Source organism: Pseudonaja textilis, chromosome Z (genome assembly GCF_049901715.1).
Source record: "Pseudonaja textilis isolate UNSWEBS1 chromosome Z, rPseTex1.2, whole genome shotgun sequence".
In the NCBI taxonomy this organism is placed as follows: Eukaryota; Metazoa; Chordata; class Lepidosauria; order Squamata; family Elapidae; genus Pseudonaja; species Pseudonaja textilis.
The window spans coordinates 61569332-61589066 of record NC_142008.1 but is presented as its reverse complement, the minus strand read 5'-3'; the positions used below and the strand labels follow the sequence as shown (position 1 = coordinate 61589066).

The 19735-nt window shown below is 43.9% G+C and overlaps 1 protein-coding gene across 1 annotated transcript in view; it reads right to left on the bottom strand.

Annotated features, from left to right (window-relative positions):
* ITGA9 (integrin subunit alpha 9) overlaps positions 1 to 19735 on the bottom strand; it is a 496160-nt gene that overhangs the window by 438492 nt on the left and 37933 nt on the right. Inside the window, 2 exon segments of the mRNA XM_087917165.1 lie at positions 18356 to 18462; positions 19299 to 19426. Of these exon segments, the coding sequence (XP_087773291.1) occupies positions 18356 to 18462; positions 19299 to 19426 (235 nt within the window).

Below are 19735 nucleotides of genomic sequence, written 5' to 3'. Positions count from 1 at the left end.
CCTGTCTGTCTTTATATTCAGCCAGTAATTAAAAGACAGAACAGTAAAATTATATGTGTTATCTGAATTCCTATGAAGAGTGAAATTATACTGAAATCGGAACTCCCAAAGTATATGCATTATTCTGAATTCCCAAAGTGAATTCATGAGTTAATCAGACTGCCTGAGGAAGAGTGAAAAAGTCTTTAATCTGATGTCCTAGGAAAGTAAAGAAGGAGGATTTAAACCCTGAATTCTCTCTCTCTCTCTCTGAGCAACTGAAGTTATAAAGCCTGTTTGAATTACTAGGAGGGGCCAGAAATTCCCCCATTTGCTAGAGACAAACAAGCGGTATCTTCTCCATCTCTCCCTGCGAGCCCTCTAGTTATTGTCTTCAGACCCTTTACAAAATGCAGTTGAAAGAGACTGAGTAATCCTTTCTTGTGTCCTAAAAAACAAAGAAACTGCATTATCTCTAGCTCTGGAGTTGCTTTTGATTCCTCACTGCTTGTGCCTTGGAGGAAAGACAACCATAAAGAGGTCCACCTTGATCCAGTTTATGATGTGGTCTCCAGGCAACAGAGTCATAAATTCTTTAGGACGAGCCATGTCCATAACACCCCCTGCCCCAAGAGGAAATCTACACACAGCTTGTCGTTTTATCTTTGCTGAAAAACTTCTGAAGAAGTTTTTCCTTTTACTGGAATTAGAGCCAATCTCAAGCCAAAAGATACCAGCCTACATTACTCAACAAAAGGAAATCACCTGATCATAGTTTGCCCCAAACATTAGAATAAATCATAACATCCTTTGATGACTATTCTTCATAGCATAACTGCCTGCAATTCAGCAACCAGCTCACAGCGCCCCTCGTGGTCAAGTAATGAATTTTACAGGAATTTCCTAAATTCAGCTACCAGCTCGCAGCACCACATTGTGGTCAAGTAATGAATTTCAAAGGAGATTCCTAAATTCAGCAAACTCTTGCAATGCAGCACAAGAGTCCTAAATTCAGCTACCCACTTGCAGCACCATCTATGGTCAAGTAGTGAATTTTACAGGAATGTCCTAAATTCAGCAACCCCTTGCAATGTAACCCAAGGGAATTACAAAGTACAAAACACTCAATGGGCCAACCTGTGTACTGCACCAGCATCTTCCAGACCTTGCAATTCTCCCTCTAGTGGCCAACCAGTGAATTTTAATGGAGTCTCCTAAATTCAGCAACACCTTGCAATGCAACCCAAGGGTCAAGTACTCAGCAGGCCAACCTGTGTACTGCACCAACGTCTTCCAGATGTTGCAGTGCACCCTCCAGTGGCCAACCAGTGAATTTCAATGGAGTCTCCTAAATTCAGCTACCCTCTTGCAGCACACCTTCATGGAAAAAAGGGAGTTGCATGGAAAACTGCAAAATTTTCCAAAATTCACCCTTTGCCAATTTAAAGCATGGCAGCAACTTCAGCCATGACAGGTGTCTATGATGCACTCGAGTGGACTCGAACACTTTACCCACCCTCGATGTAAACGCAGACCTTGGTTCCCCAAACCTAGAATCGAGTGTCCAAAATTCTGAAGAGGCTACGATACCTCAGAAAGCCTACGACCTCAGACAGCATAGGAAGCTTACCGAGCCCATGGAGTCATGCTTGAGGGAGGATTGGCACAGGCAGTATTGACAGACCATGCAGACTCATGGTCAGAGCTGGTGAAGATCTGCAATGCCCCCGTACGTGAGTTGTCTTTCGACAGCATACTCTCATTGGAGACCGACATAGATCGTCTTCTCGCACGGTGGAGAGACAGTGAAGGTAACCACAAATCCATCCAGTTGAAGCTGGGTGATTCAAATTCCAAGAGCACATACAATGCTTCAATGAGTTAAACAAGGAACATGAGGACTACGTTCAGAGAGGCAAAGACTCCCTCCAGGCAGTGCTCCATGGCATGCTACAGATGGAAGAAATTTCGAAGGAGAAGGCCACATCCGACATAGCCCCTCAATCACGTGTGGCCTCCTTCCACTATTCTAAGAAAGCTTCCTCCCTCCATCCCAAGCCAGCTAGATCTCAAGCACATTCCAGCATCTCACAGCAATTCTCTGTTGCTAGCTCTTCCCATCCTTCCAGAGCATCCTCCCATTACAGCAACACATCTAAAGCAGCGAGTTATGCCGAACAAGCTGCAGAAGCTCAAATAGAATCTGCAGTAGCAGACACAGATCTACAGGCAACAGAGGAGGTAACACAACAGAAGGAGGCAGTAGCAGCTCAAGTAGAAGAAATGGCCAAAGCTCAGGCCAGCCAACAGGCAGAAATGGCCAAAGCTCAAGCCAAATTGGAGTTGCTTGTACGACAAAGGGAGACAGCAACAAAGAGCACATAGGCCACAGCATTACGGAAAGTAGCCGATGACGCCTTTCTCAACTTCAACCTTTCAGAATTGGGAAGTGAGAGCCCAGATTAATGTGTCAAGGCCTATGTGAATGAGCAGTACTTGCTACAGCATGGGAGGCGGAACCGGCACAGTTAGTCAGCAGTCAGCCCAAGACCACAGGATCGAAGGGGTGAATCTCAACCACAGACTCTAAACACCAGTCACAAAACTGATGTTGTAAGACCTAAAACTCGAGATTCTATTCCCAAAATCAGAAAACCTACCCCAATATCTCAAGACCTACAGGGCAAGCAAATTAGCCCACCAGTAACAGCGAAGATTTCTCAGCAAGGAGCCATACATCAAACGGCAACTCCTAAGCTCAACCCAAAGGCAGTGGAGTTCCTGCCACAACCTCGACACAATTCGAGCTCAGAGGTATAACAAGATAACCGCAGTCAGCCTGCCCAGCACTGTGAAGCAAAATCATCATATATGGCATGGCAGGACAACCTCCTCAGGAAGTACAGGGAAAAAGACTATGAGCTGTCGCTGAGACACAACCCAGACCAGGTCTATGATAATCCAAAGGGAGACACCATTGTGCCAGTGCACCTTACCTACAACCCCAATGCCACCTCAGCAGATGATCCAGCATTCTGGAGAGAATTGGCTTTAAAGAGAGGAAAGCTAGATTTCCTAACAGTGTGTACAAATTTTCTGATGAGCCAGGCAAAAGATATCTTCTATGGAAGAGTATTTTCATGCGCAACATTCAGGCTGCACGCCTGCAGCCCAATGAAGTCCTTGTACACTTGATAGCTTGGCTGGGACTCCGGTCTGCAGCAGCAGTGAAAGATATTTATGGATCACACTTAACAGATCCAGATGCTGCACTTCGGTTAACATGGAAGAGACTCGATGAAGAGTACGGCACTCCCACAGAAATGGAATCCTATCTCTTGGGATTGCCTCAACAGCTTTCCTAAAATCAGTCTCAATGAGCCTAGCCAGTTCAGGGACTTCTCTAACATACTTATACAGCTGAGAGTGGCACAACGGGATCCTGACTTGCCGGGACTTGCTTGTCTTAACCAATTCGATATACAAAGCAAAATCGTTCAAAAACTACCTCAAATGTTAATTGAACAATGGATCTAGTTGTCTGAGGCCTTCAGGGCCAATGGTCGAAACAAAGTACCTCCCTTTACCCTTCTCAAAGAATTTGTGGCCCACCAGGCAATGTCATGCAATGACCCCCAGACCCGCAGATTCAGAGCTGATAGTCCCTCAATTGACAAAAAAGCCAGTGGCAACTCTGTGCCATCCATGGGTCTGACACAAACAGCCAAGGGAAAATCCTTCATGGTGGTACATAAAATGGGGGTTGTGACCTCAGCCATAAAGAGTTCAAGCAAAAACCCATCGCACACAACCCAATTTAAACCTCCCACCCGCTGAACAGGTGCCTAGCCTCATAAGAAAAACATTTCCTAACAGTATAGGCAGTTGAAAACAAATCCTCTTCTTGTGGTTGTTTCTCTTTCAGTTGGAAAAGATAGTGAGATTAGTATGGCAGATTGTTTATGCAGGTGCCCATCTGTGAAACTATAAATAATTAGAGCTTCAAGTTGAAGTTGAAAGAAAGAAGATTGAAGTGACCTTGAAAATACTGGAACTAGAAACTTTAAGTTGATTTATTAAAGAGCCTTGGATACTCAGTGGCAGTGGCTGGCTTAACTTTAGGTTATTTTTCATCTCCTTTTTTACTCCCCCCACCAAGCTGGATTTTTATATTTGGATTTCAACATCCTATTCCAGAAACTAGAATGTAAATTTTTTACTTTTTTTGTCCTCTTCCTTTTCTCTCTTTTATTAAGAGAAATACTTGGATTAAAGTACATAAGTGCCTGAAGATTTTTCTTTTTCCCTTTTTATTTTTTGGAATGGCAATTGCCTGCCTGCACTCCTTTTTTTTCCTTTTTCCTTTTCTCTTTTCTCTTTCTTTCTTTCTTTACAGGTAAGCACTACAAGATGAGCAGAAAGACAACAGCCCCAGCTTCCTCAATACCAATAGCCTCTTCACCATCTGGAGGACAATGGTCAATACAGACAATCTTACAACAGGAGAAAGAGAAGGAAGTGACATTACAGATGATTATGCAAGGAATTCAGAAGATTGAAAAGAGAATGGAGAATATTGAGCAAAGAACTGAAAAGACAGATGAGAAAGTAGAAAATATTCAACTGATGATGATGAAATATGAAGATAGATTTTAAAAGATTGAAGAAGATACACAAAGGGACAAGAAAATTGGAGATATTGATACTCAATTGAGCAATGTTGAGAAGGGCAGGTGTGAACCATTAGGATGGGAAATTGATAGATCAGAATTCTACTTAAGATTTCAAAATGTAGAAGAAGGAAAAGGTGAAAATCTTGCTGAAATAATGACAGAAATACTAGCAGAAGCATTAGAGATAACCAAAGAGAAGATCATGGATGGGATGGATGAAGTGTTCCATGTCTATACAAGATACGTAATGAGAAACAGACTACCAAGAGAAATTCATATCAGATTCATTAAAAAGATTATCAAGACACAGATACTGCAAGTGGCAAGAAGAAAAACTTCAAAGTATAAAGATAAAGAAATTGTGGTGCTGAAACAGGTACCAAGAAGAGGAAAAGAGATGAGAAGAAAATATCTATTTCTGACCAAAGAGTTACAGAATTGACACAGTTGCAAAAGCTGAGCTATTCTATCGATAATATTTCAGAGGAAAGGAGGAAGAAGCAAGAAAAGAAGAGTCATTAATTGAATTTCAAGAGGAGTGTATAGCAGCAATTGAAAAATAAAAAGAAGATACAGTAGGTGGTGTACCCAGAGAGCAATGAGAATTAAGACCTACTAGACCAATAATACCCCCTCACAAAGCTTAACATGGAGGAAAGAAAATTGATTATGATTAACATAAATGGACTTAATTTGGCTACTAAAAGAAGGAAAATATTTCACAAATTAGAGAAATTAAAATTGGATATAATTTGCCTACAAGAAGTACATATCAAAAAACAACATGAATATATATTGAAACAAAAAAATAGGGAAATTATTTACGTTGCTGGCCCAAACTAAAAAAAAAGGTGTGGTTTTATATATTAAAGATACAATTTTGGCAGAATTAATTTACACAGATGACGATGGAAGGATTTTGATGGCGGAAATAATGGACAATAATGTTAAAACACTTTTAATTGCAATCTATGCTCTGAATGGTAGCCAAGAAGAATTTTATAGGAAACTACATATGAAAATAATTGAATTGGACTATGCTAATATTTGTATGATGGGGGATCTTAATGGAATAGTTAATGATCGGTTGGACTATAAAACATAGAAATCAACAAAGAAAGCTAGAAAGATACTACCAAAATCTTTCTTTTGAATAACTGAAGAATTTAACTTAAAAGATGCATAGAGAGAGAGAAATGTGGAAAATAAGCAATACACTTTTTACTCAAACAGACATGCATCATGGTCTAGAATAGATATGATATGGATGCCAGCAGAATTACTGACCAACATATGAGAGATTGAAATGGAAACATAATCCAGTGACAGTTATTTGGAAAGGATATAAGAGGAGATCTAGATGGACCTTAAATAATACGATATTAAAAGAAAAAGACTTTAAACAGAAAATAGAGAAAGAACTTGCTTTCTTTTTAAAAGAAAATAGAAAAGAGGATACATCTTTACAGAATCTCTGGGACACGATGAAGGCCTACACAAGAGGCTTGATAATAGACTATACAAGGAACAGAAATATAAAACAGAAAAAGACTTTCAAAACATTGGAGGATGATTATAAAAGATTGGAAAAAGATCTACAGAAGTCCCCACAAAAAAAGACATTAAAAATAAAATGGATATAATTAAACATAAAATGGGACTAATGGAAAAAGAGGAACCAGCACAAAAAATTAAAAATGCTAAACAGAATTACTTTGAAGATGCAAATAAACCAGGCAGATGGCTAGCTTATAAACTGAGAAAGGATAGAGAATCAAGAAGGATTAGCCAAGTAATAAATGAAGAAGGACATGTTTGCTATGGAAATGAGAAGGAAAAAAATATACAAGATTACTATGGAAAATTGTATTTTCAAGAGAATATTCAAGAAGAAAAAGTTAAGCAATATTTACAGAAAGCGAATTTACCTCAGATACCTAAAGATATTGAAACAATGCTAGAAGGAAATATAACAATGATGGAATTAACAGAAGCCTTAAAAAACCAGAATGTTGGGAAAGCACCAGGTCCAGATGGCTTACCAGTGGAATTTTACAAGACTTTCCAGAAAATACTGAATCTTCACCTATTAGAAGTTATGAACGAAGTTATGTTAAAGAAAAGAATACCCAAAACATGGAGAGAAGGGGCGTTGGTTCTTACCTGATACGCTTCTTCTCGTAGAGCTGCGTAGAGCATCCAGAGTGGGAGGTGCTCCAGTCTCGGCTCTCACAGGCTGAGCTTGAATTGAGGAATGCTCCTCCCCATCACGTGGTCCCTCGTAGCGTTCCCCAGTTTTGCGAAGACGAGAAGGAAAGACCTTATTCTCATCCTAACTAACAACTACTCCATTGGCCGAAACAAGATTCCCCACCAGACGGAAATAAAGGGGTGGGGCTGGATGCTCTACGCAGCTCTACGAGAAGAAGCGTATCAGGTAAGAACCAATGCCCCTTCTCCATAGAGCTGCTGCAAGCATCCAGAGTGGGACATACCAAAGCTTGGCGAGTCCTACGGGAGGGATCCCATCTGGTTCGGAATCTCCTCTGGATCCTCAAGGACCCGTTGTAGGACCCGCCTGCCAAAAGAGGCCTCAGCCGAGGCGAAAACATCGATTTTGTAATGCCTGATGAAAGGGGACGGGGATGCCCAGTGGCAGCCCGGCAGATGTCGGTTATTGAAGCTTGCATGGCCCATGCGGCCGAGGTAGCCGCGCTCCTGGTGGAGTGCGCAGTTATGCCGGGGGGGATAGGTAGGGTCTGTGTCTGGTATGCTTTTGAGATAGCGGCCCTGATCCAGCGGCCAATAGTGGCAGGTGACACTTTGTGACCGAGCGACTTGGGTTGGAATGACAGAAATAATGCCTCTGACTTCCGGAAGGGCTGGGTGCGCCTGATGTAGATCCTCAGGGCGCGCCTCACATCAAGGGTGTGCCACTGTCTCTCCCTTTCCCGAGAAGGTCTAGGGCAGAAGTTCGGGAGGATAAGCTCCTGCGCTCTGTGAAAAGCTGAGTTAATCCTGGGTAAGAAGGTGGGGTCGGGCCGGAGAACGACCCTATCGGAATGGAACACGCATAAATCTTTTCTGATAGACAGGGCTGCTATCTCTGAAATCTGGTGAGCAGATGTGATAGCAACGAGAAATACAGTTTTGAGCGTCAGGAACTGAAGGGAGGCCTCCCTGATGGGTTCGAAGGGAGCTTGGTGAGTGAAACGAGAACTTTATTGAGGTCCCAGGTGGGATAGCGGTGGACAGCTGGGGGGCGCAGGTTGGAAGCTCCTTTAAAAAAGGCCCGGATACTGGGGTGGTGGGAGAGGGAACCCCCGCTACTGGTGGAAATAACGGTTGCCAGGGCCGCGACCTGCCGTCTTAAAGTGTTAGGGGACAATCCCTTGTTAAGGCCCTCTTGGAGGAAATCCAGGACTTGTGCAATGGAGGGAGAGAGGGGATTGATCTGGAGTTTGTGGGACCAATTACAAAAGGCGACCCACGTGGCGTTGTATATTCATGTGGTCGAAGGCCGTCTGGCTGCCAGAATGGTGTCTATGACCTGGCTGGAGAACTTCTCCCTCCTTAAGTGGTCCCGCTCAACCTCCAGACGGCTAATTGGAGCCATTGGGGTTTCGGATGTGAAAGTGGGCCCTGAGACAGGGAAATCTTGTTGGGGGATCCTCCGGGGGCACTGAGAAGTTGCGGAGGTCCGCGAACCACGGACGTCTGGGCCAATAGGGGCAACCAGAAGAACCTCCGCTTGCTCCAGGATTAGCTTGTGGATGACCCTGGGGATAAGGGCCGGGGGAAGGCGTAAAGAAGCCCTGGGGGCCAGGAGCAACGCAGGGCGTTGTGGTTCTCCGCCCGTGAGAGGGGTACCTGGAGAAGAACCTTGGGAGCTGGGCATTGAGGGGGATGCAAAGAGGTCCACTTTGGGAAGGCCGAAGATTGAGGCCGCCTCCTGAATAGGGATGGGTGGAGATGCCATTCCGCTTGGTCTAGGGTGGCTCTGCTGAGCCAATCCGCTTGGATGTTTAGTGCCCCCGAGATATGGTCTGCCCTGATGGATGACAGGTTTGCTTCCGCCCATCGACAAAGGCGTTCGGCCTCTCTCATGAGCCGAATCGATTGGGTGCCCCCCTGTCTGTTGATATGGGCTTTGGCCGTCACGTTGTCTGTGAGGACCAGGACGTGTCACTCGCGTACCTGAGGGAGGAAACTGTGAAGTGCCAGATAAATGGCATGGAGCTCCAACCAATTTATGCTGCAGAGTCATTCTGTTGTCGACCATCTGCCCTGGGACGAGAGAGAGTGGACGTGAGCACCCCATCCGAACAGGCTTGTGTCTGTAGTGAGGGTCAGTCTGTTGGGCTCTTTGAAGTAGTGGCCCTTGTTGATGGCCGGTCTGGTTCACCAGAGGAGGGACGTAAGGACTCTTGGAGGAACTCTGACCAGGAGCCTTGAGTTGCTCCTTCCTGATCGCTGATACGGGAGCAGGAACCATTGAAGGGATCTGGTATGAAAACGGGCCCAGGGAACAATAGAGATGCATGAAACCATCTTGCCTAACAATTTTGACAAGTCTAACAAAGAAACCTTTTTTGAACGCCTAATAAGATTAACGGATTTTTGAATGCTAAGGAGTCTTTCCGGGGACAGGAAGACTAGCTCCTGAACAGTGTCAATCACCACCCCCAGATGGGTTAACCGGGTAGAAGGGGAAAGGTGACTTTTTTTCCAATTTATCAGGAACCCGTGGTCCTGGAGGGCAGAGAGAGTGATTCTGGTGTCTCTTTCTGCTTGATCTTTGGAGGGGGACTGGATGAGGATGTCATCCAGGTTGCAGTGGAGACAGACTGGGAGGGTTCTCAGGTGGGCTGCCAGGGCCGCCAGAACCTTGGTGAAGGCCCTGGGAGCGGAGGACAGTCCGAAGGAAAGTGCGATGTACTGGAAGTGTTGTTTGTTATAGGAGAAATGTAGAAACTTGTCGTGAGAGGGCCGAATTGCAATGTGCAAGTACACCTCTGAAAGGTCAATTGAAGTGAGCCAGTCCCCTCGTCTGGTTCCTAGAAGGATAGATTTAACGTGTGCATTTTGAATTTGCGGGGAGACAGGAAGCGATTCAGTCTTTTTAAGTCTAAGATCGCCCTCCAACCCCCTGAGCACTTTAGCACTACAAACAGATGGGATTAGAAACCCCGCCCACATTGAGCAACGGGGACGGGTTGAATAGCCTTTATGTCGAGGAGGTGACTGATGGCGGCCTCCATGAGAGCCCGCTTGGCAGGGTCTCTGGAGAGGGGGGAAGACATGAAGAAGTCGGGAGGGGGGGACTGGAACTCAAAGGCAAGGCCAAAACGGATGGTGTCCCTGACCCATGCATCGGAAGTGGAGGCCTCCCATCAGTTGGCAATGTACTTGAGGCGGCCACCGATGGGGAGGGAGTGCATTAAGTTATCTGGAGCGCCGAAAGGGTCTGCTCCCAGATCCCTGGAGGGGCCTTTTGTAGGAGCCACCCCTTCTGGACCTCTCAGCGGACTCAGCCCAATCTTGGGATGGGGGGGCCAATAGGAGGGAGATCTCTGGTATCTGGGGGTAAAGGAGGTCTGGAAGGAGGAATGAAAGGATCCTCGTCGAAAGGACAGGGGGGCTCTGGGGTCGGACCTCCAAAAAAGAGAGGGGAGGTATTTGCACTTGTTACGACTCTCGACCAGCAAGGGATCAAGGACCGAACCAAATAATTTACCTCCCGAAATGGGAGTGGATGCCAATTTCACCTTGTTTTTAATGTCCGGTTGCCAGTGGCGGAGCCAGAGCAAGCGGCGAGCTGTGACCTGCGATGATATGGCTCTGGTGGAGAATTTCACAGACTGATAAGTGGCGTCGGCCGAGAATTCAGCCGCGGCCGTGAGCTTTGCAATGTCCTGGTGTGCCCTAAGATTGGACGCGGGGACATGTTGCTTTAGCTGGCGGAGCCATCTGATTGAGGATCTGGTGAAGAAAGATGTGGCCATGGCCGATCTAATGGCCCAGGCATCAGATTGGTGAGCCCGGCGCAAGGCCAGCTCGGCTCGCTTGTCTTCTGGTTTCAGGGCCTCTAGGGCATCGCTAGGGGTTGAGGAAGAAGCCAAGCCCACGATGGGCTCGTCGACCGTAGGGGTGTCCAACAGGAGAGAGAAGTCAGGATCAAGGTTGAAAAACCGTTTGTCCGGACTGGAGGGGGCTGGAGGCGCCCCTGTAGAGGCCAGTTGTTTGGAGACCAGATCGGAAAAGATAGGTGGGACCGGAATGACCTCGGTCTCTACTACCGGCTGTCTAAAGATGGAGTCATCGGGCCCCCCCACAAGGCTGCGGGAAGGGGCTCAGGGGGAGGTTGGGAGATCAGGCGGGAGATATTTTTGGCCTTGAAAAGGATGGATTTGAAAACATATGGTTTGAACAACCCTACAAAGGTGGGCTGGTCAGGGGTGAGGCCTTCATCCTCTGACATCTCCCACTCCATTGGGTCCGCCCCCGAGAGGGGTTTGCTATAGATCATGGACCCCAAATCAAGGTCCTCTTCCTCCCCGAATTGAATCGGGTCCCCTTGATCTTGTTCCTGCTCCTCCTCCTCTACCCCATGGGAAAGAGGGAGTTCCCTCTGAGAGAGTACCTGACTATGTGAAATATCCGATCTGGGGAGAGATCTGACGGATGGAGACTGGACTTCAGGGGTCGCAGGCTGAGGGGCCAGACCGACCATCTGCTGAAGACCCTGCGCAATTCCCTGGCGGATGGCAAACTCCATCCAGGATCTCATTTTCTCAGGGATTTCGACCATGGGATCCTCCTCTGGTTCCTCTTGGTGCAAGCCAGAAGCAGTGGGGTGAAGGTAGCTTCGGGAGCTTGTCTAGGCACCGAGCCCGAAGATTGAGCAGGCGAAGGAGGAGGACGGGGGTTGGGTGGAGGTAGAGGGAGTGGCGGGAGGGAGGGTCAGAGGCACAGAGCATGACTCTCTAGACCGCCTATCTATTTCCCTCTCCAATGCCTTGTGGCATCTGAGGGCATCCTTCTGTGAGGCTTTGGAGGTCTCCTGTGCCTGTCTGCACAGGTAATGCATTTTGGACTTGGCCTTCAGAGAAGGTCCACGTGAAGAATTGTCATCTGCCATCTGGAAAAAATGCTGGAAAAAAATTGTTTAGAATTAGTAAGAGACGGTTGGCTCATCTGGTTTTGCGACCTGCACCAAGGCCGGGTATCACAGCGGTTGTTTCATGCCCCCCTTTTGGTGAAAAAATTTTGTTGATTTTTTATGGTTTGTTGAATTTATTCATTTATTTATTAATTGTTTTTTTTCTTTTTCTTTTTTTAATACCAGTCTGATATTATGCAGTAATGTAGCAAATATGAATATATATGGAAAAATTGAGCCTATTGCTCTTTCGGTTTTATTTATTATTCTTATTAATATTCTTTAAAATTGCTCCAGCGAAGGGAGGATGCCCCAGGAGGGAGCAGCAGTTGCAAGGCACAAGTGGTAGTTCAATTAGCCGAAAAGAACGCCAGGCCTGAGAAAAAACAAGTACTGGCCTACAGCAGCTGCCTCCCCAGACGAAGACCGGGGGGTTGAAAAACGCTGCTACCTCACCAGCTGAGCGGGACTGCGGAAGCCAATGGACCTTAGGAAGGCTCGGGGAGGCTCGAAAAAGACCCAGAGGGAACGAGTGAAGGGCTTTAAGCAGTCCCTGGGTATCTGCTTAGTGCAGGGGTGGGCAATTAATTTCTGTCGAGGGCCACATGGAAAATCAGATCTGCATTCGAGGGCCGAACCAATTTTATAAAAGGCCATGATAAAGGGCCCATTATAAAATGCAGCAAATTATATATAAGAATATTATTATATATAAGAATATGATGACCCTTAGGGGTCATCATTTTATAATGGGCCCTTCATAATATTTATATATGTTATATATATATTATATATATATAATATATAATATATAATATATAATATATAATATATAATATATAATATATAATATATAATATATAATATATAATATAATATATAATATATAATATATAATATATAATATATATATATGAAAAAGTAACACCATGGCTGCTCCTGCTACTACTTTCCACGCTTTCCAAACGCGAGTCCCAGGAGAGAACAGACAGCAAACCGCGCTCAGGGGCATCCAAGCCCACCTAAAGCTAGGCTGCTGCTGATGAAGCCTTGCCCTGCCTTGGTGCCCCGTTTCCCAGCTTGGCGGTCCTGCTCGGGTGGCACTTTAAAAGCCCTCCTCCTCGCGTACGCGCCCGACGAGCCGCTCACCACGACGGCGGCTCCCAGCACCCAAGCAACTTCCCACCAACTTGCGGCTTGCTTTTTCCTCTCGGGCACTTGCGCTTGGCCCCGAGCCGCGTGGTGGAGGGGAAGCCTGGAGCGCCTCCTCCAAGTAGCCCACCTGCCCGCCGGGCAGAACCCTTCCCGCTGCTTGGTGGGAAGACGCTCCCGCCTGCAAACTTTGCCTTTGCAAAGTTTAAGCCTGGAAGCCCCAGAAACCCGAGCAACTTCCCAGCAACTTTCGGCTTCCTTATAACTTGCGGGTGCTCGCGCCTGGCCCCGAGCTGCGCGGGCGGAGGGTAAGCCCAGCAGGCGGGTGGGCTGCTTGAGGAGGCGACCTGGCGGCGCTCCGGGCTTCCCCGCCGCGGCTCGGGGCCAGGCGCGAGCACCGAGGAAAAAGGAAGGTGCAAGTTGCTGGAAAGTTGCTCGGGTTTCCGAGGCTTCAGGCTTAAACTTTGCACAGGCAAAGTTTGCAGGCGGGAGCGTCTTCCTGCTGAGGAGCCTTCCTTTTTCCTAGTGGGTGCTCACACCTGGCCCCGAGCCGCGCGGCGGAGGGGAAGCCCGGAGCGCCACCGGGTCGCCTCCTCCAAACAGCCCGCCCGCCCGCTGGGCGGAACCCTTCCCGCTCCTTGGCAGGAAGACGCTTTTGCCTGCAAACTTTGCCCATGCAAAGTTTAAGCCTGGAAGCCTCGGAAGCCCGAGCAACTTCCCAGCAACTTGCAGCTTCCATTTTTCTCGCGGGTGCTCGCACCTGGCCCCGAGCCGCGAGGAAAAGGGGAAGCCTGGAGCACCGCGGGAAGCGTTCTGCCCGGCAGGCGGGCTGCTTGGAGGAGGTGACCTGGTGGCGCTCCAGGCTCTCCGCCACGCGGCTCGGGGCCAGGCGCGAGCGCCCGCGAGGAAAAGGAAGCCGCAAGTTGCTGGGAAGTTGCTCAGGTTTCCGAGGCTTCCAGGTTTAAACTTTGCACAGGCAAAGTTTGCAGGTGGGAGCGTCTTCCTGCCGAGGAGCCTTCCTTTTCCTCGTGGGTGTTCGCACCTGGCCCCGAGCCGCATGGTGGAGGGGAAGCCCGGAGCGCCGCCGGTCGCCTCCTCCAAGCAGCCTGCCTGTCCACCGGGCAGAACTGGGCTCCTCGGCGGGAAGACACTTCTGCCTGCAAACTTTGCCTTTGCAAAGTTTAAGCCTGGAAGCCTCGGGAAAAAAAGGGGGATCGGCGGGGACTCACCTTTGGAGAGGTCGCACTCGAAGGTGATTTCGAACTCCCAGCCAAGGCTCTTTTCTTTCCTATCCCGAGAGTGCTCCGCACTGTTCTGCAGCTTTGGGGGCCACGCGGCGCAGGCCAATAGCCACGCCCAGCTATTTTTTTTCAGAGGCGGGCCGGATTGGACAGACCAACGGGCCGGATGTGGCCCGTGGGCCGTAGTTTGCCCACCCCTGCTATAGACCTATATCCCTATTAAATTCAGACTATAACATTTTTGCTTCAATTTTGGCAGAAAGATTAAAAAGATATTTAAATAATTTTATCTATATTGATCAAAATGGATTCCTGCCAAAGAGACAAATCAAAGACAATGTGAGAATTATTTTGGATACTCTGGAATACTATGAGGTGTATCCTGAAAAGAAAATGGCCTTGATGTTTTGAGACGCACAAAAAGCCTTTGATAATGTGAGTTGGCGATTCACCTTATCTCAATTGACTCAAATGGGCTTTGGTAAAAAATTTATTGAAGCCATTGAAATGATATACTATGAACAAACTGTAAAGGTTATGATAAATGGAAAACTAATTCTTATATCTATACATATAAGAAAAGGGACAAGACAAGGTTGTCCACTGTCGCCTCTGCTGTTTGTGTTAACTTTGGAAGTGTTGAATAAAAATATTAGAGAAGACAAAGAAATAAAAGGAATGAAAATCAAAAAGGAAGAGTATAAATTGCAAGCCTTTGCAGATGACCTGGTATTCATATTATAAGACCCATTGGAAACAGCACCCAAATTAATAGAAAAAATACAAGAACATGGAAAAGTAGCAGGTTTGAAAATAAAGGTAAAACAAAGATATTAACAAAGAATATGTCAGCAAGACGAAAGAGTTGGAAGAAGTTTTAGAAATACAGGTCACAAACAAGGTTAAGTATTTAAGGATATACATTACACCAAAATGTAGCACACTGAAAGAGGATAATTATCTTAAATTCAAACAGCAGATTGCGACAGATTTGGCAAAATGGGGAAATTTACAATTATCATTGATTAGGAGAATTTCTACAATTAAGATGAATGTATTGTCTAGAATTTTATATCTATTCCAGACAATCCCAATCCGACTAGGGAAAGTTTTTTGAAGACTGAAATAGAATTGAGTTGAAATATATCTGGCAGGGCAAAAAAAGCAAGAATAAAACTAAAATTGTTACAAGATGCTAGAAAAAGAGGAGGGTTTGCCTTGCCCAATTGGGAGTTGTATTACCAGGCAACAAATCTGATGTGGGTAAAGGAATGGATAACATTAAGGAATAGTAGTCTATTGACCTTAGAAGGGCATGACTTGTTATTGGGATGGCATGCCTTCCTTTGGTACAAGGGAACTAAAACACAGAGGTATTTTAGAAGACATTACATCCAAGAGGCATTGTTTTTGAATTGGGAGAAGATTAAAAATAATACTATTTAAAAATTCCATTATGGATATCTACCACTGAAGATTTTTCTTATCCAATAATATATAAAAAGGAACAAATAGTTAGATATGGTGAGATATTGAATGAAAAGGGTGAACTTAAATCTATGCAAGTGTTGGAAGAACAAGGTGTAAAAATGAACTGGTTTTCATATTTGCAAATACAATCTTGATTTGACAAAGATGTTAAAACAGAAGGTATTTCTGATAAGTTGACTGATTTAGATAAAATTTTGATGGGTACTGATGAAAAGGTAATTTAAAAACTTTATGGATATTTATTAGAATTTAAATTAGAGGAGGAACAAGTCAAAGAAATGATGATTGCTTGGGGGGGAATTTTTGATATGGGATTGATTTAGAAAAATGGCAAAAACTGTGGTCTCAAAATTATAAAATGACAATGTCAACTGCATATAAAGAAAATCCGTATAAGATGTTTTACAGGTGGCATCAGTGGTGGGATTCAAATTTTTTTACTACCGGTTCTATGGGCCTGGCATGGTGGGTGTGGCAGGGGAAAGATACTGTAAAATCTCCAGTCAGAAGTGGTATTTGCTGGTTCTCTGAACTACTCAAAATTTCCGCTACCAATTCTCAGAACTGGTCAGAACCTGCTGAATACTACCTTTGGGTGGCATCTACCCTCGACGAGACTTGCAAGAATGTTTAAGAATAAATTGGATAAATGTTGGAAATATCACCAGATACCTGGTTCATATTACCATATGTGGTGAACATACTCAGACGCAAAAAAATTGGACTAAAATCCACACATGGTTGGAAAAATGATAAAATAACATATAGACTTTAAACCGGAGATCTTTTCATTGGGAATTATACCGGAAAAATATAACAAAGAATTGAAATATTTGATTGTAAATGTTTTAATGGCAGCTAGGATTGTATTTGCTAAGAATTGGAAAAACGATAAACTACCTATGCAGGAGGAAGTTATTAAGAAAATTATGGATGGTGCTGAAATGAGTAAATTGACATTTGAAATTAGAGAACAAGAAGATAACCAATTTTATATGATATGGGATTTGTTTTATCAATGGTTGGACAAAAAGACATGGTAATGTAATAGACTAGATAATTCTGTGATAGAAATTTAATAGATTGATATAAAACATAATATAGACATATATAACCATTGGTTGAAAGTATAACATAAATTTTAAGATAAAATTTGGAATATCTCGTATAACATGATGGAATAAATTGTTTAGTCATGGATGATTAATAACTGACAATGTGAAAATTGATATAAAATGTGAGTAATGACTACTAAAGGATAGCACAAAAGATTTGTAACCAACTGACACACTGTATGTATATAAAATGGAAGATCGTTTTATGTTTTTATATTTTGTATGTGTATGTTTGTTTTTAAAAAAATAAAAACTTTTTTATAGAGAGGATATGGCCTTCTAAAGAGCAGTCAGTGTTGATCTCTTCTAGGGCTGACCGGTTTGATCGCCTTGCAGTCCAAGGGATTTGCAGGAGTCTTCTCCAGCACCATAGTTCAAAGGCCTTAATTCTTTGGCACTCAGTCTTCCTTATGGTCCAACTTTCACAGCCATACATTGCAACTGGGAAAACCATAACCTCGACTATACACACTTTTGTTGGCAGGGTGATGTCTCTGCTTTTTAGTATACTGTCTAAATTTCTCATAGCTTTCCTCCCACTGTTGTCCCGATCTACGGTGATCTTGGAGCCCAGGAAAATAAAATCTGTCACTACCTCCATTTCTTCCCCATCTATTTGTCAGGCATTAAGAGGGCCAGATGCCATGATCTTAGTTTTCTTAATGTTGAGTTTGGGGGTGTAATGGTTTAAATCCTAACTGAAAGAGCAGCTTCAGAAATCTATTGACTTTTGGTATCTGTTAAAGTTGTACTGGACCTGCTATATATTTAATGTATATTATAAATAATATGGCAAGTCATTTAAGTTTGATAACATGATTGGAACTGACTCTATCTTCTTTTTGCTACATTCCAGTGAGATTACTGAAATCCTAAATTGCCTGGAGGTAGGAATGAAGTCAAGTGGTACAATAAACTGAAAGTGAACCAGAGACAAACCATTCATAGTCCAACCTTGACTATTCTGAAGAACTACAATTCTGAGCCTTTTGCCATCAAGAACAACATGCTTCATCATTGAAAAAGTCACGATCCACTGATATTTTTCATCATTGAAAAAATTACCTTCCACTGACTTCTTAGTTACTAATTACAAAAGGACCATCCATAAAAATGTATTTGAATATCAATATTTACTTATTTAATTTTAGCTTAAGCATAAAGCAAGAAATGCTTTAGTATGAAGCATGGCCTAAAATATTTTCTAAGTCTATTCATATGCATTACATCTATGTATATTTTAAAAAAGAAAATTGAGCAGGCTTATTTACAGAAACACAAGGTGATTTTCATTCTGTTCCAAGTGCTAAATCTACACTTTGAAAAGGAAACCCTTAGGGATGACAGAAGGAGGTATCTTTAAAGTTGTCTTTCTAGATGCCAGCTTTGTCCTCAGGATGCAATTTACCTTCCTCCCCAAAAAAGCAGAGAATTAATTGAGTTCTCATCAGTCCCTGGCACAGTATATCTGTTCTCACACATTTTATGTCAATGTCAATATTACACTTCCCACTTCAATGAGATCAAGGGAAAACAACTTACCAATATACTTCCTCCAACCATTGGCTGTCTTGCCAGACTGACACCCATCCATTCATCATCTCTATCTTCTTTACATGTCTTTCCACAGAACGTTCCTCGAACATTAGCTAAAACAAATGCAGGGGAAGGGTGGGAACTTAGAAAGGATGAAGATGGCAGTAAAGTATATCTACAGGAAATGGCACTATAGACAACAGACCATTATTTTTTCCATCTGATGGATTCAGAATTAATCTTAGCATAGTACACTTCTCAATAAAGGAAATATTTCATGAAAAAACGTTTACCAAGTTCATCAAAGACTGGCAATTCTTTGTCAATCCTGGCATTAGACATTCCATGGAAAACCTATTTGAAATCATTATTAAGATATTGGCTAAGATGTAACGTTTCTAAAATGTTACAGTAGTAGTTATATCAGGAAAGAATGAATCTCTCATAGCCAACAGAGTCATTTCTGGCAAATTCCCACCAGCTGTCATTCAAAGACACTTAGATTGTGCTAACACAGAGGGTAGCAGGAAACATGGAGAGCAAATCATTCCAGAAATGGCAGGTTTCTTCCTATCATCAATTTCAGAAAGCTATTAAAGCAAGGCACCAAGAGCCTTTGGGGTCATGAAGGAGAAGACATAAGGGGAAGGACTGGGAAAGTACCAATATCTGAGGCAGAAATGCCTATTTCCAAATCACTGGTTCTTCAAGCTAACAGAAAATAAACACAGATAAGGACCATATTCTGTCCAATAATTCTCATTCCAATGCCTTCCCATACTATATATTTTCTAGGTTAAGAAGGTCATTTCCTTTACATCAATTTACACACAAGTAGATTGAAGATTGTTAGAAGAGATTTTATGTGAAAGGTTATATGTTTCTTTGGAAGAAAAAAATGTGTTCAAAACAAATAAAGTGAAAATGAAAGAGTTGTACTCATGCATACCTCGACCCATATCCAGTTCTGTGCACCTCCTATCAGGGTTAGTGTGAACCCGACATTTGAATACAGCTCCTGGGGACTTAAGAGAAGCACTGTACTTAGAATCTGCCTTTGGGGCTCCAACCAAGACCCTGAAAATTAAAAGCAAATAAATGTTTAACATTAAGAGAAGCAAATAGACAAGTTTCACGGTGACAACTCCTTCCGGTCTCGTTTTCCTTCCAGCCATGTAAATCAGTGATCACCACAACAGTAAGATAAGACAATAGCCTTTTCTTCAGTAAATCCATGAAATATTTGAAGGAATAGAAAACTCCAGAATGGTAAACTGAAAATGTTTCTAAGTAATATGTTCCCAGCCCCCCAAATAAACTGCTAGGAAACAACAAGAACAAAACTTACAGCTTCACCTTTTTGATAGAGATATGGTGGGGAAGCCA